At 38.6% G+C, this 25,609-nt stretch overlaps 1 protein-coding gene across 8 annotated transcripts in view; it reads left to right on the top strand.

Annotated features, from left to right (window-relative positions):
* Positions 1 to 25,609, top strand: part of Nsd1 (nuclear receptor binding SET domain protein 1) — a 106,131-nt gene that overhangs the window by 38,221 nt on the left and 42,301 nt on the right. For 7 of the 8 annotated variants that reach the window (XM_051194233.1, XM_051194229.1, XM_051194228.1 and 4 more), the window contains 4 exons: positions 11,567 to 11,691; positions 12,685 to 12,955; positions 15,353 to 15,462; positions 20,353 to 20,428. In XM_051194233.1, coding sequence (XP_051050190.1) covers positions 11,567 to 11,691; positions 12,685 to 12,955; positions 15,353 to 15,462; positions 20,353 to 20,428 — 582 coding nt within the window. The remainder of the gene's footprint in view (positions 1 to 11,566; positions 11,692 to 12,684; positions 12,956 to 15,352; positions 15,463 to 20,352; positions 20,429 to 25,609) is intronic. The other variant, XM_051194234.1, reaches the window with a different exon arrangement.

The following is a 25,609-nucleotide window of genomic DNA, read 5'->3' as shown; positions in this document are numbered from 1 at the left end:
ACCATCAATGCCTAGTTTCTCCTTTAGTTTTGAAGTGCCGTTTTGCTGGATATAATATTGGCTTGCAGTCTTTCTCTTTCAGTGCTTTGAATGTATTTTAGTTCCTTCTGATATAGGATTTAAGAAATCTGTGGAAAATATAATGTGAGTTCCCTTATGTAATGAGTGGCTTTAATATTCCCTCTGTTCTTTGATTTTTCAACAATTGTGATGTATTACCGTGTGGGCTTTTATTCCTTGCATTTCTGGGTGTCATACTCAGGACCTTTATAGGTACTAGGTACTTCCCAGCCTGTTTTGGAGTCCTTTGAACTTCTCAGATTTGGGAAGTCTTTTCAAGCAAGCTTCTCTCCTTTTTTCTTGAAATATTATGTAGTCTCTTGGTGCACTTGATGGTTTCTTGTCTTTATATTCTTCACACTTTTACCCACTGTTCCTTTGATTGCATGGTTTTTAATTACCTGGCAATGGTTAGTGTTGTAAACTTGAAAAGTCTAAAATCACCTGGCAGATGGGCTTCTGGACATGCCTGTGAGGGATTTCCTTTATTACTTTAATTGGTGTGGAAAACCTGGGCAGTAAAAATGAAGAAGCAAACTCAGCTCTGTGTGCAAACATTCGTCTCTGCTCTCTTCTGTCTGTGGGTGTCATGCTTCACCTGCCATCGTGAGCCGTAAGCTGAAGTATTTTGAAGCTCTTTCTTTTTCCCTTAAATATCTGTTGTGGTTGTGTTTCCTTACAGCAATGGGAAAGAAACCAGAGCACAAGATTTGCTGGGGATTGAGCCCTGGGCCTTGTGTATGTGCTAAGTAAGCTCTCTGGTCAGAGCCGGACCCCCAGCCTTTTCAATTCACTCTGGAGTTTGGCTGATTTTCTTCTTCTCCTACTTGATCTGTTGAATTCCTCTAGTTCTGTTGAATTCTCTTAGTAAATTTCATTTCAGCCTAGGTGGTGGTGATGGTGCATGCTTTTAATCCCAGCACTCCAGACGCAGAGGCAGGCAGATCTCTTGAATTTGAGGCCAATCTGGTCTACAGAGCAAGTTCCGGGACAGCCAGGGCTACACAGAGAAACCCTGTCTTGAAAAACCATACCAAAATAAAATAAAAAATTTTCACTTCAGTTCTATCCTTTAGCCTCAGGGTTTTTGTTGTTTCTTATTTCAAGTCTTTTTACAGCTAACATATTTCATTGTTTGATGCATTATTTTTATTTCCATCAGTTGGTGGATTTGAGGGTATAAACACTTTGGTCTTTTATGATTAATGCTGTTACAAATGTGTGATATTTTGCATGGTTACATGTTTTCCTATATACCTAGGAATGAAATTGCTAAGTGATTTAGTAATTTTGTGTTGGAAAATTTGCTTTTTCTAATTTTGTATTCCCAGTCGCAGTATGAGAGTTTCCGTTCCTTCAGATGCTCATCAGCATTTATTTGATTGCAGCCATTCTAGTGAGTGTGGTGTGGTCTGAAATTGAAAAAAAAATTCTCATTTTTATTTCTCTGACTAATGATTTAGGTATGTCTGTCTAGTTTTTTTCATATTGTTATGTTTTCTTTTTGTGGTTTTGGTGATAAACCAAGGGCCTAGTGCATGCTAGATTCGCATTCTACCCTTGAACCTTCTCATGGTTGTAATTGAGCACTTTGTCTTTAGATTGTAAACATTCTTCCTTTTAGATATTAGTAGTAGATGTGATACACAAGTATTCTCAACTGATCTTTGAGTTGTATTTCTGCTTTCTTGATCATAACCTTTTAAAATGCAAAATTTAAAAAAATTTGATAATCTTTTTCTTGTGCATTTGCTATTATGTTTTTGACAATATTGTATAATCTGTGGTCATGAAGATTTACACTTACTTATTTCTAGCACCTTTAATCAATTATTTTTTTAAGTAATGGTATGGGTTAGGCTACTCAGCTTTACTTACATGTTGGTCTTCTTTTGACTCAGTTGTAGTACTGAAAAAGACTGTTGTTACTAGCTGTGTGTTGTAGCTCATGTTTATAATTTTAATGCTTGCTTAGGCAAGTCTGGATGACGTCTGGGTGTTTGGAACCTGCCTGGGCTAGAAAAGATACTGTTTTTTATTGTGTGATCTTGTTGATACGTGTTGAAAATAAACTAGCAGCAAATATGTAAGAGTGACATCAGGTGTCTTCAGTTGCTCTCCACCTTAGTTTTTGATATAGGATGTCTCAGTGAACCTGGAGTTCAAAAATTTAGCTGGACTGGTGAGCCAACAGGCTTCAGACATACTACTTCCCCACTTTCCAAGTAGCTGGGGTTATAACAGTGTGCTGTTGTACCCAGCTATTTTCATAAGTGCTGGGAATCTGAACTCTTTCCACACTTTCCTGCCTGAATGATCTCTTCAGCACCCAGTTATTTTGTTTTGATTACAGAGAAGGGGCAGCTGTTGAACAGCCACAATTCTGGCCTTCCAGTGTCAGTCTCAGAATGAGAAGCTATCCATGCACTGTTCTCAGAACAGTGTGCAATTGCTTTATCTTTGAAATTAGAGTGTGTATGGTTAATAGTTATACTTTTCCAAGATGATTTTAACTTGTATGAATCTTCTGTTTTGCATTAAATTAGCTAGTTTCTTTGAGTCCCATTGTGTTTTGATGGAGCTAGTGCTGAAAGCTGTAGGCTTCTTTAGGCAGAATTGCTGTTCTGCTTCCAGTCCATCTACATGGGATGACATCTGAGCTGCACTTTCATGTCTTTCCATGTTTGTAAGTGTATAAGTCTTATACTTTTGCTAAATGTATCCCCAACTTAATTTTCAACATTTATTTATTGACCTATTTATATGTGTATTGGTATACATGTATATGTATAGAAGTCATAGAACAATTTGTGGGAGTTGATTTTTCTCTTTACACCATGTGGGTTCCAGATTATTAGTCTTAAACAGATACCGGTACCCACTGAGACACTTTGTTGACCCCTAAATACTTTTTAATTCTATTAAAATTGGTTTTCAGGTTTTCTCAGATTGTTCATGAATGTAGTTGATTTTTGTAAATTGATTTTTTTTTTTAAATTATTTATAGTGTAGATTTATTGATCTGTCTGCATGTGTTCCTGCAGGCCAGAAGAGGACACCAGATCTCTTACAGGTGGTTGCGAGCCACTATGTGGTTGCTGGGAATTGAACTCAAGACCAATAGAAGAGCAGTCATTGCTCTTAACCTTTGCGGCATCTCTCCAGTCCCGTAAATTGATTTTTAAAAAAGTATTTTTATGTATATAGGTGCTTTGCCTGCAGATGGCTATGAGTCACCTTGTGGATGCTGGGAACCAAACTCAGGTCCTCTGGAAGAACAACTGTGCCCTTAAACTATTGAGCCAACTTCCCAGACTAACACTGATTTTAAAACTTGTTTAACTTGTTCATTAGCTGGAGTAGATTTTCTGTGTACATATCTGCAAGTGTAGTTTTACTGCCGCCTCTTTCTTCTGTATCTCATTTACTACTTTACTCCTTGCCTAGTTCTCACTAGATTCTCTAGAGGTGGAAAGATCAGTAACATTCTTGGCACTGTTCGAAGTCTTAGGGGGGAAACCAGTTAGTATTTTTAGTGAGTGGTGTTTGATGTTGAGAAACTTGCTTTTTATCTCTGCATGTTAGTAAATTTTCATTGTTTCAGTTTAGGGTCTCAGAGCTTTCAGTCCATCATGATGAGAACAGCTGTTCTGGTTACAAAGCAGAACATTTTACATTGTAACAGACAGGAAATAGGGAGCCATGTCTAAGCTAACTGATTTCCTCCTCCTTCTGGGTCCCCAGCCTATTGAGTCATGCCATTCACATTCAGGGTTGGTCTCTGACCCCCCCCCCCCCCCCCAATAAAGCTAGCTCTCTGTTTACCTAATCTCCAAAGTGTTTCTATTTGGTCAGATTAACATACCATACTTTGTTAATTTGTCAGTCATAACTAGGGGCTTATAATTTGGGACTTATTTGGGTCTTCCCTCCCTATGTCTATCAGTGTGTATTAAACTTCTGTTTGCAAGCTGGGTGTTGGTGGCGCTTGGGAGACAGAAGCACTTGGATCTCTGTGAGTTAGAGACCAGCCTGATCTACAGAGCTAGTTCCAGGACAGGTTCCAAAACAATACAGAGAAACCCTGTCTCAAACCAAAACCAAACTAACAGAAATCTTTAGTTTACAGTCGAAGCATGCATTTTGTTATGTTATGCAGTATGATTTTATTTAATGCTAGGTTTGGTTTGCTTGTGGGTATTTTCTTTTTGGTTTTTCTAGACAGGGTTTCTCTGTATTGCTTTGGAGCCTGTCCTGGAACTAGCTCTGTAGATCAGGCTGGTCTTGAGCTCACAGATCCTCCTGCCTCTGCCTCCCCAGTGCTGGAACTAAAGGCATGCGCCACCAACGCCTGGCGTGCTTGTGGGTTTTTCATTTATGTCATAAATTATGTTGGCTTGCTCTCTTTTGTGAAATCTTTGTCCAGTTTTTGTATGAAGGTAATAATGATCTGATGGAATGAGTTATGATATAGAGGGTTTTTTGTTTGTTTGTTTTTGTGGTAATATGCATTAAACTTAAGGCCTCATATATGCTAGGTGAGCTCTCTACCATTGGTTTATGTATCCTCAGTCTTTTTGACTTATTATTTTGAGACAGGGTCTCATTAAGTTGTTTAGGCTGGCACGGAACTCATTGTACAGTAGTACCTAGGCAGGCCTTGAACTTGTGATCCTCTGCTTTCTGTCTCCGGATTAGCTTGGATTGTGTCTGTGCCATTATGCCTGGTTTGGTTTTGTTGGTGCTGTTTGTGACTGAGCTCAAAGCTTGCATTCTACTGCTGAGCTATACTCTCAGGCTTCTTTATTTGTTTGTTTGTTTTTAAGTCTAGGTTGGGAAGTGTGCAGTAGTGTCTTTGCTAAGTAGCTGGTCACCCTCCAACTCAGAACCCTCCCTAGAGGCATGTTCCTGACTGCCCTGTCCCCCCCCCCCCACACACACACACATACAGTTTCTTTTTATTACTTATGTAGTTTTGGTTTTTCTAGACAGGGTCTCTGTGCAGAGTAGGCTGGCCTTGAACTCACAGAGGTAGGCCAGCACTAGGCCTACCTCTGCCTGCCTAGTGCTGGGCATGCATCACCACACCTGGCTTACTTTTGGTTCTTGATCAGGTACATTGTTGTTCAAAGAAGTTATATAGGTTTCAATTAGGAAATGTAAACTCACATGCTCAAAGTGGATGTTTAGATATTTTGTGTATGTAACAAAAATCAGGCTTGGCTAATGGTTTTTATACAATGTATGTTTCTTTTCAGTTGTACTTCAGCTCAAGTATAATTAAAAAAAAAAAAAAGGAATGGTTTAGGAATATTCAGCTTCCATCCTTAGTTAGAATCAGCTTTTTTTCTTTGTTGACAAGATTTCTGCGGTTTTGGCTTTGTTTGTTTTAAATGGAATTTTAGAAACCTTCTTTAACAAAATTTTGTGTTATGTTTCTTTATTGTGTGTGCTGGTATATGTGTTTAGACATGTGCAACACAGATGAGGAGGTTAGGAGGGCAGTGTGGTGGAGTCCCTCCCTTCCTCCCTTCCACCTTATGGGTCCCAGTCAATCTCAGGCTATCAGGCTTGGCAGCAAGCACCTTATACCACAGTCCAACGCTAGCCCAGGATTTTGTTTGTTTAAGGTTGAGGGTCTCATGTAACCCAGGCTACTCTCACTTAGTAGACATGACCTTGTTTGCTTTTGTGTCTATGGACATCAGTCATCAGAAATGGTGTGGGGGTGTCAAAAGTTACAGAGGAACATAATAAAAACATAGACGCTTGGCTTGGGCTGAAGTGCTCCACCTGATTCTAGGGTCTAGGCTGGAACCAGCTAGGTTAAAACTGCTCTATATTAGCATAAGTCAATCTTGACCGTGCGTGACCCACTGTTTTTGGCTTTGGCTAGAAATCTTCATTTGCAGCTTCTACTAATGTTAATCAGCCTTCTGTACTATCCAGCCTTGACTATTACCCCACTCCGTTACTTTTTCTTTAATGTTCTTTTCTCCTTTCATTGCCTTTGTTAGCAAATAAAGTCACAAAAATGCTAGAAATACTCCTCTCCTTCATTTTTTTTAAAATGACTGATAAATGTGAATATATTGTAAGAGTCTTGTATTTCAATGGTGTTTTATTATAACATTTCATGTACATATAATTTTGTCTTTACTGGATTTAAAGTGTTTTTGTTGTTGAGACATATCATATAGCCTAAGCTGGCTTCAAACTCTTTTTATAGCCAAGAATGACCTTGAACTTTTTGAAGATTTATGTACACAGCCTGTAGGCCAGAAGAGGGCACCAGGTCTCATTATAGATGGGTTGGGGTTAGTTGCTGGGAATTGAACTCAGGACCTCTGGAAGAGCAGCCTGTGCTTTCAACCTCTGAGCCATCTCTCCAACCTTGACCTTGAACTCTTAATCCTTCTACCTCCCAGAATTACGGGAATTGCCTCCATACCTAAGTTTATGCGTTGCTGGGGGTTGAACCCAATGCTATGTACTCACACTGTCAGTTGAGTTAAATAAATTCTCAAAACTTTTGGAAGGTGAAATATGGTAATAGACATAATTCATCATTTAAAAGACACAGAAGGATACTATTGATTCCAGCTGTATCCCTTCACAATTCAGTTTGTTTTCCAGATGTGTCTCATAATTTTTGCTGTCATAATAGTAATAGCTTTACTAAAGTTCACAGTAGTTTTCTTGTACCTTGCTGTAATTTGTTAAATCAGCCCTCTATTAATGTATAGTTTTTGACTATTTAGCACCTACTGTGGTCAGTGACCTTAGAGTAATTTTTTGTCTTTTTAGGATTGGGAACATAACTTGTTTGTAGCCCCTTGGTCACTATCTCTCCCATCTAAGTTGTGCTTTGTAGTTGTTAACATTATACATTCCTATAAACAATTCAGACAAGTAAGGCTTGCATTCTGTCAGCATTTCTCTGAACTTCATTCTAACCTTCCCATTTCCACTTAATTTTTTTTTTTTTTTTTTGGAACAAAGTATGAACTTTTATAAAGGAGCTTTTTGCACCTGGTACAGAATCTCTAATCATGAGTAAGGCTTAATGCTTACCTTGGTTATTGAAATTTACAGTGCATTTTTTCCAATTTGTGGAACCCTATCCAGTTCATGACACCAACTTCACAGTAGCCTAGACCTATAATCTAAGCACTTGGGAGACAAAGAGAGGAGTGTGCCACAGGTTCAAAGCCAGGCTGGAGTCAGAAACAAAACCAAAACCAAACAAAACTTAAGTTAGGTCAGGGTCAGGTCAGGGTTGAATAGGTTCCTTTTACTGGATAAATACAATTGTATGTGACAGAGGTATTTCAGTGTGTTAAAAAGTTAAATAATCTGTAGGCACAGTAGTACATCCTTGTACATCCCTGTAACCCTAGCTCTTAGGAAGCCAATCAGAACTGTGTGATGTGTCTCATCTCAGTGTGTGCTTCCTACCCTGTGTAAAATAGATGATGAACATTGTCTGGAAAACATTTGAAAATAATGTAAAAGCGGGACATCTTGTTGCATACTGTAAATCTCAAGTACTTGGGAGTGAAGGGGAGATTAGGAGTTCAACTAACCTCAGCTACGCAGGGAGTTTGAGGTCAGCCAGTCTAAAAACCAAACACCCAGATCTCCTAGCTTTAACTGACAACTTGACATATCTCAGAAGAAAGCCCCTATTGAGGAATTGCCTAGATCAGATTGGCTTTGAGAATGTCTGTGGGCAGTACCTTCCCCTGAGTGGTCCTATGCTGTGTAAGACACCTAGATAGCAAGCTGAGCATGGGTCTGTAAGCCAGTGAGCCAGCAAGCAGTGAACATAGTTTTTTTGTTTTTGTATTGGGTTTTTGCCTTGAGTAGGAACTCAACTTTACTCAGTAATGGATTGTAGTTGGCAAGTTTTATTCTTGGCCTGGAACAGAAGTGAGAGACAAACTGCCCCATCAGCTTGTCAAGCCTTGGCTTTATAGAGCAAAAGAAAGGGGATGGGGGAGGAGTGTAAAAAAGGGAAGAAACACACATTTCTTTTAGGAATGGATAGAGATTTCCAGGAATTTTAGGCATTACTTCTTTATGGGCCTTTATTTTTGGAAAATTAATTTTATTCAGAATAGAATAACCACATATACTGTAAAAATTTATGCATTTTATGATAATAGTTGAATGATAGGATGCTTAGTAGATTTAGTGAGACATGCAGTAATTTACATAAACTCTCTAGAACATTCTGTCATACCAGAAAGAGCGCCCTACCCCTAGCCTGTGTATACTCACACTGTCTGTTTATTCTTAAAGGCTCAAACAACCATTAATACAATTTCTGTTACCAAAGATTTTTTTTTCTTGTTTTTTCATATTAGTGGAATCATGTGGTATATAGTGTCTTATCTTTGTTTTTCACCTTACAGACACACTAGTGCTCATATATCTTGTATGTGATTATATATGGTAACATGTAGCAGTAACTTGTTATCACTGCTCAGTAGTATTCAGCATAGCTGAATGTGTGTATATATACACACCATTTTTGTCCATTCCTAAGTTGACTATTTTGCTTGTTTTGGCATTGGAGCTGTTTTATTATTTTATTTTAGCCCCTGTGTGTGCTCTCTGAATGCTATTGCAAGACCTAACCAGCATAAGCAGTTATGTTCATTCTCCACAATACACAGTTTTCCTTTTCGAAAGTTAATACTTGTAGAATAGGAATAAGAGCTTGATTCTTCCCTGAGAATTTAGTGGTGATGAGTTTCTGTCACTGGTTTGTTCACTGTTGCTGCTCACCCTGTATATAAAGCCTTGTACCCTCTACTGTAAGTTCATTTGCTCGTCATTCACTCCTTACTATTTCCCTCCAGTATTTTGTGTTGTATTCATTCTTCTTTTTCTTAGCTTGCAAAATCATATCCTTTTGTTCTGATGTTGACCACCTGCCTCATGGACAGCCAGGGCTACACAGACAAGCCCTTTCTGTTTTCTGAGAAATAGAACAAAATTAAAAAAAAAAAAAAAAAGAAAAGAAAAGAAAAGAAAGAAAGAAAGAAAAGAAATTAGGGAAATTCTTCCTACTCATCCAAGTATCCAAAGTGTTGTAACTGTCATAATTGTGTTGCATTCTATCTTAGGAGAGAATGTAGGTGAAGAAAGGGAATAAGACAGTCTGAGACCTAGGGTTGAGACTGTTCAGGACTGAAGGGAGGGACACAGTGCTAACACATTGGTTAATAAAAAGCACCCAAGGATTTTAGATTTGACAGATTTTGATATCATGGCTTCCCTACCTCAAAAATTGACTTAAAAATAACATGATGAGTTTGATAAGCCACTTTTCCTTTTTGAGATTCAGTTACATTATTTATAAAATGGGAATGGCATTTTCTGCCTAGAATGTTGAACTGAGGATTAGAGATATTTGAACGTTAAATGGTTGGAAATAATGAACCCATATTATTTTTTAACATTTGTTTGGTGTTCCTCCCCATAGAAATACATCTTATTAGTATTGCAAAACTTGACTGTCTAATGGAAATTTATTAAATTGTAACCTGTTATAGCTGCTTCAGAGCATATTGCCTGTTATGAGCAGTTTTCCCACCAGTCTGGTCCCACAGCTGTGTCAAGCCCCAAATAATACCCAGATATTAGATATTATTAGATATAAAGCTGTTGCCCAATGGCTAGAGCTTCTTATTGGTTAGCTCTGTCTTAAATATTAACCCATTTCTATCAATCTAAGTGTTTCCACGTGATCTTATCTTACCAGAGAGTTCAGACCTTTTCCTTTAAGTCTCTACATCTTGAATCCTCACTACATCTCTCAGAATCCTCGTTGTCTCCTAGTCCTGCCTATCTTGCCTTCCTATTTGCCAACAGTGCTTTATTCATTACACGTATTTACAGAGAAACATATTTACAGAATGACATCTCCCATCAATTGGCCTTTTAAACCAAGACAAGGCTTCAAGGGTCAAAGAGTATGGTCCATTGTAGACAGGACATCATCATGGCAGCAGAATTTGAAGAAGCTTATCACATTGCTCAGGGAAAATTCTCTAATTTGGTTCACTTATATTCTCTAACATGGAGCAGTAAAGAAAATTCCATTGGTTTTTCATGCTTTGAGTAGCTGCGTAATTATACAGGTAGCAATGTAGGCATACACTTCTTTTAACCCAAGACAGTGTTTCTCTGTATAGCTGTGGCTGTCCTGGAAATCACTCTGTAGACCAGGCTGGCCTCAAACTCAGAGAGATCCACCTGCCTCTTTTTCCCGAATGCTGGGACTAAAGGTGTGCCACCATCACCCAGTGGAGCTTTAATAACTATTTCAGCCTTTGTTGTTGTTGTTTTTAAAGATTTATTTATTTATTATACATACATACAATGTTCTGTCTGCTTGTGTCCCTCCCTGTAGGCCAGAAGAGGGCACCAGATCTCATTATAGATGTTTATGAGTTACCATGTGGTTGCTGGGAATTGAACTCAGGACCTCTGGAAGAACAGTCAGTGCTTTTAACCTCTGAGCCACCTCACCAGCCCCTATTTCAGCCTTTTAATATTTGACCTCAGTGTTTTTGTCTTTCCACTAATTTTTTTGAGAAGGGGTTTTCCTATGATCCTGGCTTTCCTGGATTAATACATTTATGTGTTGTTTATTTGTTTGAGATGATCTCACTGTATAGCCCTGGGTGACCTGTGTAGATCAGGCTGGCCTTGAACTAACAGAAACCCTCCTGCCTCTGCCTGGTGAATGCTGAGACTAAAAGGTGCACACCACACAAGTAGCTTTAATTGCTTTCTTTTTCATCAAAAGCAGTAATACCATATGCAGCTGAGACAGGAAAAGCTTACATTATATAGTTATTAGCTTCTAGTCCTGAGGGGTTCAGTGTGCTTAATTGTAACAGTAACTGTTATAAGACTGAAACAGAGTGGGACTGAGTAGGAGAAATGGAAAAAAAAAATCTCTGATCCTGTTACCTTGTATATCCATCTAGAAGTCATGAGCTTGGCTCTCTTAAGGTGTTTGTGTTTTTATGTTTGTTGTTTCATTTGTTTTTTTGAGACAAAGTTTTATTCTTCAGCCCAGGCTGGCATGAAACAACTTTGTAGCTATTGCTGGCTTTAAATTTTCAGTAGTCTTCCTGCCTTAGCCATAGTTTCTAGTTCCTAAGGTGTTTCTCATTCAAGATACTTGGTCCAGTTTCCCTGCTAGCACTCTCTGTCTTTCTTTGGTTTAGATATATGCTAACTTTGCACTGGCATACATAATGCTGACTTCATCTTACTATTTTCCTTACTAATGGAGGATTGTGTTTGGGGGGAGTTGAGTTTATATGGAGTAGTAAAAACCTCTCTTCAAACTTTTATTTTTGACAAACCATGGCAAATAATTTCAAGCTTCTTATTATTCTAGCCAGATTCCTGTTATGTCTTTTAAAAATAACTGAGTGGGTTTAATTAATCAATTAACATTGAAATTATTTTCCCCTCCTAGCTATTCGGTCAGAGAAGAAACGCCTTAGGAAGCCAAGCAAGTGGCTTCTGGAATATACAGAAGAATATGATCAGATATTTGCTCCCAAGAAGAAACATAAGAAGGTACAGGAACAAGTGCATAAGGTGTGCTGCAGCGTTGTAGAGGAGGGCAGTCTCCTCTGCATTCCTGCTTGTCAGCAGACAACAGCTCTTTCTTTCACTGCATTCTGCCCTCTCTGTTGTTTTGTATTTTCTCTTGTTTACTATTAGCTTCTAGCACAGTGCCTGCCTGACCTATGTTAGTTATTCAGAAAGTGTATAAATGAATATACTTATTATGTTTCTGTTTATTTTCCTCTGTGCTTTTGAAGAGTATTTGAGTACTTAGGAATATTGTTATGATGCAACATTAAGTTCCTGGATAATGAAATAGAAATACATTGTTTTATCTTTTTTTTTTTTTTTTTTTTTTTTTGGAATAGGATTTCTCTGTGTAGCTTTGGAGCCTGTCCTGGAACTAGCTCTGTAGATCAGGCTGGACTCTAACTCACAGAGATCTGCCTTCCTCTGCCTCCTGAGTGCTGGGATAAAAGCATGAGCCACCAGTGCCCAGCTTAAATTTTGAAATTTAAGATAAAAGTTTCTTTTAATCAAAGGGTTTAGTTTTAATTTGTAATAACAGGATAAATTTTGACACCCCCCCCCTTTTCTTTGGCTTATCATTATGAAGTTTAAATTTTAATGATGCTTAAAATATTTGACAAAGTCTATTATAGTAGCTCTTGTAAGTGTACAGTTCTCAACAGTAAGTGTAGCTTACTGTAGAGATAAATAAGAATCATTTATCTCTAGAAGTTTTTATTTTCCTAAACCGAAAATCAATAATCCCCCTTCCTATCTTTTCCAATATTTCATTTTTCTTTTCTTTTTTGGTGGGGAGATTCGAAACAAAATTTCTCTGTGTAGTCCTGGCTGTCCCAGAACTCCCTCTATAGACCAGGCTGGCCTCAAACTGGGATTAAAGGCCTGTGTCACCACCACCTGCCCAGAATCTCTTCTGTGTTTTAGTGCCCCCTCCCCTTTTTTAAATTCTAATAATTTGGGCCTGTATATTCTATTTATACTTACTGTTTTTAGGTAAGTTCCCGCTGTGAAGACGAAAGCCTTCTGGCCCGATGTCGCTCTAGTACTCAGAACAAGCAGGTGGATGAGAATTCTTTGATTTCAACTAAAGAAGAGCCTCCAGTTCTTGAAAGAGAGGCTCCATTTTTGGAAGGGCCCTTGGCTCAGTCAGATCTTGGAGTTGGACATGCTGAGTTGCCACAGCTGACCTTATCTGTTCCTGTGGCTCCAGAAGTCTCTCCGCAGCCTGCCCTTGAGTCTGAGGAATTGCTTGTTAAGACACCAGGTAAGGCGGGGATGGGGGTCTCAGTATATAAGCAGATATGATTGGATGCAGCAGGAAATTTTTCTGTTTTGTTGTAAATCTGTTATCTTTTGCTGGGTGGTGGTAACACACACCTTCCTTTAATCGCAGCACTCAGGAGGCAGAGGCAGGAGGCTCTCTGTAAAGAGACCAGCCTGCTCTACAGAGCTAGTTCCAGGCCAACCTCCAAAGCCTCAGAGAAACCTTGTCTTGAAAACCAAAAACAAACAAACAAAAAATATATAATATCTTTTACTGCATACAACAAACAATTTTGTTTGAGGAAATCCCTAAAATAGTGGCTATTTTGTTATAGCTTCTGACCACAAATGAATTTGTGGAGCACTGTGAAGGAGACGTTTGATTGTCCTTTCATGATTCTGATGAGCTGCAGGGTCAACGAGCCAGCAAGAATAGGAGCACTGCACACTAGTGGAATAAAACATGAACCCTGGCACCCACACGGTGGCTCACAGCCATCGATGACATCAGTGCCTTCAGCTGGCTTACAGGCAAACATGCAAGCAGAACACTGTGTACATGTATACATAATAAATAAAAATCTTTTTTAAAAAATGAAACCTAAAAAAAAAAAATTTTTTTTTTTCTTTTTTCTGGGACAGGGTTTCACTTATGTAGCTCTGGCTATCCTCTAAGTCGTTTTATAGACCAGGCTGGCTTTGATCTCAAAGATCTGCCTGCCTCTGCCCTCCAAGTGTGTGGACTGAAGGTGTGTGCCTCTACCACCCAGTGAAACCTAAGTTTCTTTCACTTACTAGTCCTCCCAGTTCATATGTTCTTGGGAAATTTGTTGTCTCTAAAGTTGTGTCATCCTGTGTAAACTGGCCATAATTGAATCTGGAGTTTAGCTCAGCTGATAAAGTGATTGCTGCAGTTCAATCCCCAGTACCTACATTAAAATTCCAGGTGGGGTGGCATGTGTTTGTAATGCCAGATAGACACAGCCTTCTGTAATTGATGAGCCCTTAGCCACAGTGAGAAACTTGATCTCGGAAAACCAGGTGGATGTCCTCTGAGGGTCAACTTGTAAAGTTCACCTCTGGCCTCCCCAGGTATACTCTAACAACAGCACTAAAAAAATCAACATGTAACATTAGACTTTTGAAAACACAGTAAGTATTTAGTAAGTTTCAGTATTCCCTTGCAGTTCATTTCCAGCTAGTTCTCATTTCATTATTTACTATATCCCCTGGGGGCGTTAAATCTAATCATCTTATTTCTATCTCTCTCTGGTTGTTTGGTGTTTCTGTAGGCAGCCAAGGAGTGGGGAGAGAACACTTACATGTCCTAACACTTAGATTAATAAGTGACTATACAATCCCAACATTAGTTACTGGTATTTTTTCCTTAAAAACTAAAACCGTGTTATTATTGCAGTAAAGAGGAATCTAAAAGATTTTTGTGTTGCTAAGCAAGTGCCTTACCACTTAGCTATGTGTCCAACCCCTAAAAGATTTTAAAAACTAATGTGTTTGTATACATTTGTGAATGTGGAGTTCAGATGACAACTTTTATGGAGATCAAACTTAACTTGTCAGGGTTGGCACTATGCCATCAAACCAAATTAAAAGATAAGTTTTAAAGAACAGGAGTAACTACTTACGATATGACACAAACATGTGAGTGTGTGCGTGTGTGCAAACTTGAGTACACGTTTATATGGTAGAATCACTTGTTTTAACTTTTTCCTTTTTTTGAAAGAGTTTGATTCTCTATAGCCTTATGTCCTGGAACTCGATAGGTAGAACAGACTGTTCTTGAACTCACAGAGATCTGCCCGCTTTTGTCTCTGGAGTGCTGGGGTTAAAAGACTGTACTACCACACCCAGCTTGTTTTACTTTTTTTTTTTCCCTCTTTCTCTTTTGTCTTTTTTTTTTTGGGGGGGGGGGTCAGGTTAAGACAGGGTTTCTCTGTGTGTAGCCTTGGTTGTCCTGTAACTCGATCTGTAAACCAGGCTGTCTTCTCCTTCCTCTGCTTCCCAACTGTTGGGATTAAAGGCTTGTACCACCACTGCCTGGCTTTGTCTTAACTTATTTTGAAGATATCAAACTATGTGGTTCTGGTTCATTTGTGCCCAGAATCCAACTCTACTTATTCTGTCAAGTGATTGTATAAATGTACATTAGCCCTTTTGATTTTTTTCATGTTCTGTGGTTCACATGTAAGTCATCATACATTAATGTGTGTCTTCATTGAGTAATATTTAATGTATTTTAGTAAGCAGTATTTTAGAATAATACATTCTTAGTGTTCCTTCTAATATGGTGAAAAATGCAAACAAGATTGTGACTTGTATTAATATAGATTTTCATTTTTCAAGAGTAGCTTGTATCTAAGGAAAATTATGTGCATTTCAGGAAATTATGAAAGTAAGCGTCAAAGAAAACCAACTAAGAAACTTCTTGAATCCAATGATTTAGACCCTGGATTTATGCCCAAGAAGGGTGATCTTGGCCTTTCTAGAAAGGTATGTTACTTTTGTCAAATCTAAAATAGGCTTAAACCTAGGAAATACATGATTAAAAATTGCATTTTTAATAGTATTTTTAACATTGATGCGTGTAGTCATCCTTCCCTAATTGTGGTTTCACTTGTCACAGTTCCAAGTAACTAATAACTGTGCTCTTAAAGTATTAAATGGCAGATTTACTAAATACACATTGTACATTTAAAATGCATGTGTTGTGAATAGGATGTGATAAGATAACCATGCCATGGTACCTTATGCTCTGGGTGTGATTAAGCCTTTGTCCAGGCTTCCCATCTTTGTCATTGTGTGGGTTACCCAGTTAGTATTTTCTTTCAAATAATCCTTTGACCTATTATGGTTTCAAAGTGCAAGTGTGGTGGTGTTGGCATCTTGGATACACTAAAAAGTCTGGTAAGTGCTTTCTTTTTCTTGAGTTAATATGGGAAACAAAACTGAATGTTGAGCATGCTGAGAAGTATACTAATAATGAACCATCTAACCATGAAGTTATGAAGAAAAAGAAATTTGTGAAACTTCTGATATTCCTCAAACTACAGAAGTTTCAGCTAGAAGTATATAAGTGCCTAGAGAAAATGGAAAGGGCATTGCATTTATGGGTAGAACACAGGAACCAGAAAGTGGGTTTCAATTAATGGCATAGAGGTGTGTCACAAGAATTGAGCTATTATAAAAAAACATCGGGGGAAAAGTAAAACAAAGCCATGTATTGTAAATAAAATTTATGTACAGAGGTTTAGGAATATGTTTGGGCTGAAATATCTAAGAATTGCTGGAGAAGCATTGTTTAGTGGTACATAAGTGGAGGTCACCTTTTCAGCAGAGTTGGAGAAGTTGATTAGTGAGAAACACTATGTAAAGCAAGTCTGTGCTGTGATAAAAATAGACCCTTTAGAAGAGGATGTCCAGTAAAATATATCCATAAAAACTCAAAGGAGTGGCTGCATGTGCATAACATACATACAAAGACGACATGAACTCTAGTATGGAAGTACAAATAAGATATTGTAAGGAAGAGAAGGGAGGAAACCACACTCATAATTTATTATAGTATAATGTTTTGTCATGTGGCTAATTTAAAATTCAAGTTTATTATATATTATGCTTTGTGTAGGAGAAAACAGTAAATATACTATTTGTATTTTCAAGAATCCAAAGGGAAGATTTCAAACATTTCCTTTGTGGCAGGGTAGTGGTAAGTTACAGAGTGTCATTTTGTGTACTTGATCTGTCTGAGATCCTATATTTAAAAACTGTTTTGCAGTACATAGCCTCGATGTGAGCTGGTATCAGATTTTTTTTTTTTTTTTTTTTTTTTTTTTGTTATTTTCTTTCTTTTGTCAGTATTAAAAATTAAGCCTAAGTCAGGCATTGGTGCCGAATACCTTTAATCCCAGCGCTCAGGAGGCAGAGGCAGGAGGATCTCTGTGACTTCAAGGCCAGCCTGGTCTACAGAGAGAGTTCCAGAAAGCAATACAGAGAAACCTTGTCTTGAAAAACCAAAAAGAAAAAGAAATTAAGCCTTGAGCTCACACAGGCAGTCTCATATTTTTACCCCCTTCTTTTTCCCTTTATTTTTTGATATACGGTATCATATACATTATATGTTGATCATATTCATTCCCCTCTCCCAGTTTCTCTTAGATCTCTCCCACTTCTGTACCCATTCAACTTAAAGTCAGTCTTCTCTCCCTCTCATAAACAAATAAATAATTTTGGAAGTAAAGAAACAAAAAAAACATAGTCTGGTTTGTGTTGACCAACTATTCCTGGCATTGGTGCTTACCTTGGAATATGATTGATATACTAAGTGTTACTACATTAATAAAACTAACTGGGTCTTATCCATTAGCAGTTAAATGCAATATCTAGTGGTAGGACTTGGTCTGCCCTCCTGTCCTCTGTGCTGGGGTTTTGTCTGGTTTGAATTTGTGCATGCTGTCAGACTCTGCGTTTGTGTGTGCATCCTACCTTGTTGTGTCTGGAAAACACTGTTTCATGACTTATCTAGCCTTGGGTTCTTGTCCTCATTGACAGTCAGGTATGGGTTCCATCTCATGCAGGAGGCCTTAAATCCAATTTAAAAAGTGGTTGGGTATTCTTGTAACATCCGTGGTACTGTTGTATCAGCCCAGCTTTCTTCCTTTGTTACATAGGCAGGGTCTCATTAAATTGCCCTGGCTGGCCTTACATTTACTTGGGCACACTGGTAGACCTGGAACTTGAGAACTTCCTGCCTGGGGCTCCCCAGCAACCTTCATTTTAGGCTGTATCACCAGACTGAGTGAGGTTTTCTCTACGAGTGAAAAAAATGAAGGTGCTTTTAATAATTGTGATAAAGTTAGTGCTAGTAGTTATATATTTTCTTAAAGGCAGGCCCCAATTTGTTTATGATCCTTTTTCTCAGCCTCCTAACTAGTAGTGTTACTGGCATGAGAAGCCATGGCCAGCTTGTACCTTTTTTTTCCTTCTTCACCTAAACTCAAAACCTCTTACCTGACTTGTGTTACTTCTTAATCTACTGGTCTACTTTGATAATATTTCTGTATAACTCCTAAGAAATTACTTAGCTGTATTACAATATCTCTAAGCTCAAATATTTGAAATCATGATTTTTGTAGTTAGAGTTGTTTTCTAGTGATAGTGAAAAATCCGGTATTATTAAATGATATACAAACAGAAAATTAATTCTAAGCTGGGCGTTGGTGGTGCACGCCTTTAATCCCAGCACTCAGGAGGCAGAGGCAGGCAGATCTCTGTGAGTTTGAGACCAGCCTGGTTACAAGAGCTAGTTCCAGGACAGCCTCCAAAGCCACAGAGAAATCCTGTCTAGAAGATAGATAAATAGATAAAAATTATTTCTGTTATTGAAAATGACTGATATTGATTGTTTGGAAGTCTGGCTGGAAACCACATGAAGGAAGGAAAGAATCGACTCCTTGAGTTGTCCTGACCTCCTCCATCCCCTATAGCTCCACACACACACTCCTCCCCAATAACACAAAATATTTTCAGTGACTCTTGGGAAAAAAAACATATATACATAAATATATATACATACATATACATATATACATAAAATCATAGTTTCTGAACTTCGGTCCTTGCTTAGCTGGGGCAAGCTTAAGTCTTAGAAATCTTTTCTAAGCCTAATTTTTTTCTGCATACTAACTTGTCAAAAAATGTATTTGTGCTGCTAACTTATTTGATTTGACTTGTCAAAAAATATATTTGTGCTTTATACTTCATTTTAAGTTTTTTATTTTTATTTTAGGACATGGTCTTTGTAAGCAGCCTATATGCCCTTTTCCCCCTAATGCAACATTATGTCTTAATTTCTTTAAGAAAATAACTATTTATTGTCTATAAATGTTTGTTTCCATTGAAATGGACTTGGTTATAATATATATATATATATATATACATATATATATATACACACACACACACACATACATACATATATACACACACACACATACACAAAAGAAAAATAACTATTTAGGATAGAGTCTTGCTGTATATCCCAGGGTGACTTCAAATTTATCAATCCTCCTGCCCTAACCTACCAAGTGATGGAATTTTAGGCATGATTAAGGCATGTGCCATAGTGCTTAGAGGTTTTGCATTTGTCGGTTGTGAGAATCGAAGGACTCCAGCCAGGCCTTCATGCGCTGTAGTCAAATACTCTTGCTACTCAGCTATAATTGCCATGTAAGTCTATGAGTGTAACAGCTATGTCTTGTCCAAAAGATTGCCCCATTTTGGGTGTTTCTTTTCTTTTGTGTAGTCCTGGCTGTTCTAGAACTCAGTAGACCAGGCTGGCCTGGAACTCAGAGATTCACCTGTCTGCCTCTGCCTCGCAAGTGCTTCTTTTCATGTTAATAGAATATCCTTTATTTAAGGACTATAACAAGATATCATGTTTTTCATGTTTTCTTTCCTCTTGTGTGTGTGGTTTTTTGTGTTTTTTTGGTTTTTTTGTTTTTTTTTTTTTTGGAGAGGCTGTCCTGGAACTAGCTCTTGTAGAACAGGCTGGAACTCACAGAGATCCACTTGCCTCTGCTTCCCAAGTGCTGCAATAAAAGGCAAGCACCACCAACGCCTGGCTCCTTTCTCTTTTTCTAAACTTTTAGGTTTAGTACAAAGTACCAGGTTTAATTGTGACGTTTTTGTGCCGGTGTTTATTGTCCGTTGCTGGCATTCCTTCCCCTCTTCCATTCTACTTTCAGTGCTCCTTATTCCCCCTGATTGATCTCCATTTTCCTTGTAAATAGAGCTCCCCACTTCATTTGGGGATTTAATAACTAATCTGTAGTGGTAATTGTGTTATTCTGTGATTGGGAGTTGTTGTACTGTTCAATGTTTGTTGGGTGAGTTTGTCGATTCTATTTAGTGTAGTACTCATACTAAACTTAGACATGCAGAGGGGTTGCATATATGGTGGCATTGTTTTGGCCAAGTATTTCACATTTGTTTTTCATTTGAAGCTCTGTGTGTGTGTGTGTGCGCGCGCGCGTGTGTATCTGTGTATATTGTGTGAAACACACATATTAAGACAGGGTTTCATGTATCCAGTATGGCTTAAATAAAATTCCTTATGTAGCTGAGGATGGCCTTGTACTCCTGATACACACCACAGCCAGATTTTTGCTTTTGTTTTTGTTTCTTCTGTTTCCCAATCTCCAACAATAACTTGTGGTCCTCCTTCAGCTTCCCAAGTGCTTAATGTGTTGTACTGATAGTAGAAATTGCCAGACTAACCCAGATTTGTTGCTATGGCAGTAGCTATCCTTAATTTTGGCACATAAGGCACGAAAGAGCAGTCTTATGTACTGAGGAAATCTCATTGCTTTTCCTTACCCACAGTGCTTTGAAGTGGGCCGTGTGGAGAATGGCGTTGCTGACTCACGTGCTACATCTCATCTGAAAGCGTTTGGTGGAGGTGAGTATTTCTGATATCCAGGAAATGTGAAACAGACAAATTCAAGATAATTTATTGACTAGAAATGTGCTTTCATGTATAGAATTATGAACCAGCACAATTACAGTTTTGGGACTTTCTGGCCACAGTTTGCTTTCTGAAAGCCATAAGAATCTACAGCAGTAAGTCTTGTGCTGTTACCAGTTAAATGAAGTTCAGTTATTTTTTTAGTAAGGAATATTTTGACCAATTGTGAAATATCAGTTCCTTCTTAATTTTCTTAAATAGTCTAACTCTCCAGGTTGTACTGTTAATTTCATAGCATTTGATCTAGTTTTGATTTCTTTGTTAGTGCAGTTTGAAAGGAAAATCATAAATCATCTGAGTTGCCCTTCACAAATTGTTTTATTTTGTTTTTTATCACATCTAAATTACTTTAGCTTCCTTTGGTACATCAGTGACTGTTGGTCAGCTAGCATATGCTTGAAAAAAGAAAGCATGTTTGGTCCTGTTCTGTTATAGTTGCCTCTTTCTGTTCCTACTATAATGCTTCTGCCCTATAAATTCCCAGCCACATTGATCTTTTTTGTTTTGTTTTCCCATGACATAGTGATTTCAGTTAGCTTCTTGTATGAACATAGGTGGGGTGTAATTGACTGGAAATGGGCTAGATACTAGTGTGTATACCATGACGAAATATAAGCTATTATTAGCTTAGGGAAAGGTGGGGGGTCTCATAAGTCCCTGCCTACCTCACGGATTGTTGACAGAATCCATTTTACATCCATAATCACAGCTACTATGAGTTCATGGATGTAATGGCCATGCCTTATCTAGAAGACAGTTTAACAGTGTTTCTTCTTTCCCTGTCCCTTATTTCACAGTATTCCCAATCTTTAGTGGGGTTGATGTAGGTGTCCTATGTAGTTAGGCCTGAGTACTTGGCAGCCACTTATTTTTCTGTACTGTGACATAAATGTCTATATGAACCACTACCCACTGCAAGAGAAATCTCTGCTGAAGGCTCTATGGGTATAAACATAGACATTTAGAAAGTAGCTTAGCAACATGTTGCACAGCCAAAAAAAAAAAAAAAAAAAAAAAACTAGGTTTTCTCTTCCTCCTCCTCAGGCCTGTAGCCCTCCTAGTCAAGGGCTTTTGATTATTTTTATAGTACCTGTTATGCATTCCATCCAGTAGAGCAGGCCTCAAATCCATTCAAAAAGTGTTTGGACCCTGGGCGTTGGTGGTGCACGCCTTTAATTCCAGCACTCAGGAGGATCTCTGTGAGTTTGAGGTCAGCCTGGTCTACAGAGAGAGTTCCAGGACAGTCTCCAAAGCCACAGAGAAACCCTGTCTCGGAACCCCCCCCCCCCCCCACACACACACACACACACACAAAAGTGGTTGGTTACCCCACTGTGAGACTAATCATGTCATTATCATACCAGTGGGCACATCTTGTTTGGCAGGTTTTGTAGCTTCCCAAACATTATAATGAGACCCTCTAGCACTGTGAAAGCTGGCTAACACGGAGGACGTTACCACTCAATTCCAGCTTGAATTCTCCATTTCTTGACCCTGGCCTTGTACTCATTCTGTAGACCAGACGACCAGATTGCAGTAGTTTCTTTTGTTTTCAAGAATAGAGTCATCACTGTTTTGTACAACACAGGGTCTCTTTATTTATCCCTGGCTGTACTGAAACTGAATGTTGACCCAGCTTGCTTCTAACTCACAGCGATCTGCCTGCCTTTGCTCTGAAATGCTGGGATTAAAGGCTTGTGCCAAGACTATCCCTGCAGTGACTCTGAAGGGCTTATTTTTTTTCTGTTTGGAAATTTCACAAACTGTGTTCTGGCTTTAGAGTCATTATTGAAATTTGAGCACACAGCACTTAATGTGCTCTGCTGGCAAAATCTTGACGTACTTCTGAGATTATGATCCATGCTTGTTAAATGTGTTAGCAAATATGTTGGTTGATTTTAGTCATGGGCAATTAGAATCACCTGTCCATCAGTTTGCTTGCTTTTAAAATAAATGGCTTGAAGATATTGTCAGTTCTGTTCTGATATTTTAATGTTTTATTTTATTTTTAAAAACCTTTATAAACTGGGTACTGGAGAGATGGCTCATCAATTAAGAGCACTGACTGCTCTTCCAGAGGCCCCAGGTTCAATTCCCTGCACCCACTCGGCAGGTCACAGTAACTTCAGTTCCAGGAGACCCTATACCCTCCCCTAGACCTACTTACAAGGAAAACACTAATGAACATTAATAAATTATTTAAAAAAAAACACACAACCTGTATATGCTTTACCCTTTGTAAATTTAACCTACATGGTTCAGTGCATAAGAATTTTGTATCTACAGATGGGCAAGGTAGCATATACCAATAATGCCACTACTTGGTAAGATGAACCAGGTGGATCTCTGGGAATTGAAGGCCAGCCTGGTTTCTATAGTGCATTCCAGGCCAGTTAGAACTACATAAGACAAATCAAAAGAAAACAAAACATTTTCCCCCCCTTGAATTTAGGTTCCAGAAACTCTTAATTCATAATAGAGCACTTTTGTCCAGAGTACGTGAGACATGAGTTCCCTCCTTAGCACCTCCAGTAAAAAAGACAAACTATCCTTATGTTTACTTTTATTTTAATCTTGGAATATTACCTATCCTAGTAACTTCTCATCTCCATAAAGTAATCACAAACAGTAATATTGATAATAGTCTTGTAAATTAACTACCATAAATGTCTTAGAACCTTTTATTTTTTTAAAGATTCCTCCCCACTCCTGATTTTAGTACTTTAAAGTAGATACAAATTTGTTCACAATAAATGTGATTTTAAGAGCACATAAAGGTTAAACACCAATGCCTAGTATGGCAGCTCATCCCTTTAATTCCCATCACTTGAGAGGCAGAGGCCGGCAGATCTCTGAGTTTGAGCCCAGCCTGGTCCACAGAGCAAGTTCCAGGATGGACAGGGCTTGTAGCACGAATTCTAATTGGTTTTAATAATAAAAACTCAGAGCCAGTCTTCAGGAGATAAAAGCTGAAGGACAGAGAAGCAGGTCAGCCAGCCACTAGAGTTCTCACCTCTACAAAGTGCTCAGACCAATCGGGTGATCCTGTTTCAGTCTGCCTCCTCAGACTGCATTGAGCTCCTGTCTCCTCCCATCTTATACTCCTCTCTCCATTCAGCCATATCACTCCTGTCTCCACCTCCCTAGAGCTATGTAATGTGACTCTTTTTAGACAGATCCTTTTAAAGTGGTGATTTTAATACCAATTATTTTTTCTTTTGAAGTATAAAGTGTTTTAACTGAATTAAGATTGCAGATCAGGGTCAGAAAAGATGTCTTTAGTGCCTAAAGGCACTTTCTGCATGTCTTGATTCATCTTAAGTTTCTGTGCCAGGACCCTTCTCTGTTCTCTGTGTGCTGCAGCATGTCTGCACCTACACACATAGCATTTGTGACTAGATGATAGAATGCTTTTGAAGGGACAAATCATTTATAAGTACTGCATACAACATTGCTACTTGCCAGGTGTTGGAAGTGCATTTAATCCCAGCACTCCAGAGGCAGAGGCAAGGGGATCTCTGATTTTGAGGCCAGCCTGGTGTATAGATCCAGTTCCAGGACAGGCTCCAAAGCAATACAGAGAAACCCTGTCTCTAAAAACAAAACAAAACAACATTGCTACTCTATTAAAGTTATATCTGATATCCTGACAAATTATACTACAAATTCTAAAGTAGATATCAGCCTTAAATGCTTACTAAATTATCAATGGGTGTACATATAGGTCATGATTTTCAAGTCTATACCTTGTCCTACTAAGTCAGGAATGCCACAGTTACAGAATATACCAGAGATCTTGAGGTCAGTAATCCCAGCAAAAAACTCGTTGACTCCTGGGATCATTGCCCAAGGACTTCCCTGAGCAGACAGGCTGAGGCTGCCTCTTAAGTCTGATCACACAGTCCTTAGAAAGGACCCATGCTTCGTCAGCCCTGGTCCTGTTAAGACACTGGGCTCGGATCAGCAGAGTGCTTACCTGACATGTGCACAACACTGCTTGCTCCATCCTCAGGACCACAAAGTTTGGTGGCACACACCCGTGGTCTCAGCATTCCGGAAGATTCTGCCCAAGGACTGCCAGTAGCGCGATGTCAGCCTGAGCCACAGAGTAAGACTCTGCCTTAGAACATCAGAAAATAATTGTTATAAAGACAGGAGGATAAAGATTGCAGCTGCAAGCCAGGCGGTAGCAGCATACACATTTAATCTCTGCACTCTGGAGGCAGAGGTAGATGGATCTCTGTGAGTTTGAGGCCAGCTTCCCCTACACAGGGAGTTCAGAACGGCCAGGGCTACACAAAGAAACGCCATTTTCAAAAACCAAAACAAACAAACAAACAAAATGACTACAGCACTGATTATTGTGGAAGAAAATGAAACAGCCTATAATGGTTCACACATATATGACTAAGGAAATGGAATACTATATAGTAAGTAAGTTAACATACTTTGGATAGAAAAGGCTGACTATAGTTTCAATTGTATTTTAAAAGTCTATATAATAAATTTACTTTTTCAAATGAGTTTTAAAGTAAAAGGTGATGGAAATTTTTTACTTCTGCCTTTTATAATTCTGGTCCTAGGCACTTTAAAATCAGAGGAAAGTTTTTTACATGGTGAAAGCAAGGGTTGGAGAAGTAGTAACAGCAGTTCAGAGCATTTACTACTCTGTTATCCTATATTGTGTGAGTGCACAGGGTTTCTCTGTGTAGAGCAGGCTGTCCTCGAACTCAGAGATTTGCTTGCCTCTGCCTCCAGAGTGCTAGGATTAAAGGTATGTACCCATCATGCATGGAGAGGTCATTCATGGAGAGGTCACACACCACACACTGTTTTTTCCTTCTGTTTCTCAAGTGATGGGATTTTAGGGATGTGTTGGCTCACCTTGCTTAAAATTACTTTAACTTTATACACACAACGTTTGCTTGTGTGCACATATGTGTGTGTGTGCTTCAGGGGGATAACTCAGTGGAGTTGGTTGTGTCCTTCCACCATGGTGACTTAAAGGCTAGTGTCTTTATCAGTAAGTAATTTCTCTGGCCTTTATTTTGTTTCATGACTATACCTTTGTAGTTTAATTTATGTGAGGTTCTGCTAAGTTCCCCTACTAGTTAT

This window comes from Phodopus roborovskii, unplaced genomic scaffold (genome assembly GCF_943737965.1).
Source record: "Phodopus roborovskii unplaced genomic scaffold, PHOROB, whole genome shotgun sequence".
Taxonomy (NCBI): domain Eukaryota; kingdom Metazoa; phylum Chordata; class Mammalia; order Rodentia; family Cricetidae; genus Phodopus; species Phodopus roborovskii.
The sequence above is the reverse complement of the archived record's forward strand: the minus strand, read 5'-3'. Positions and strand labels throughout refer to the sequence as shown.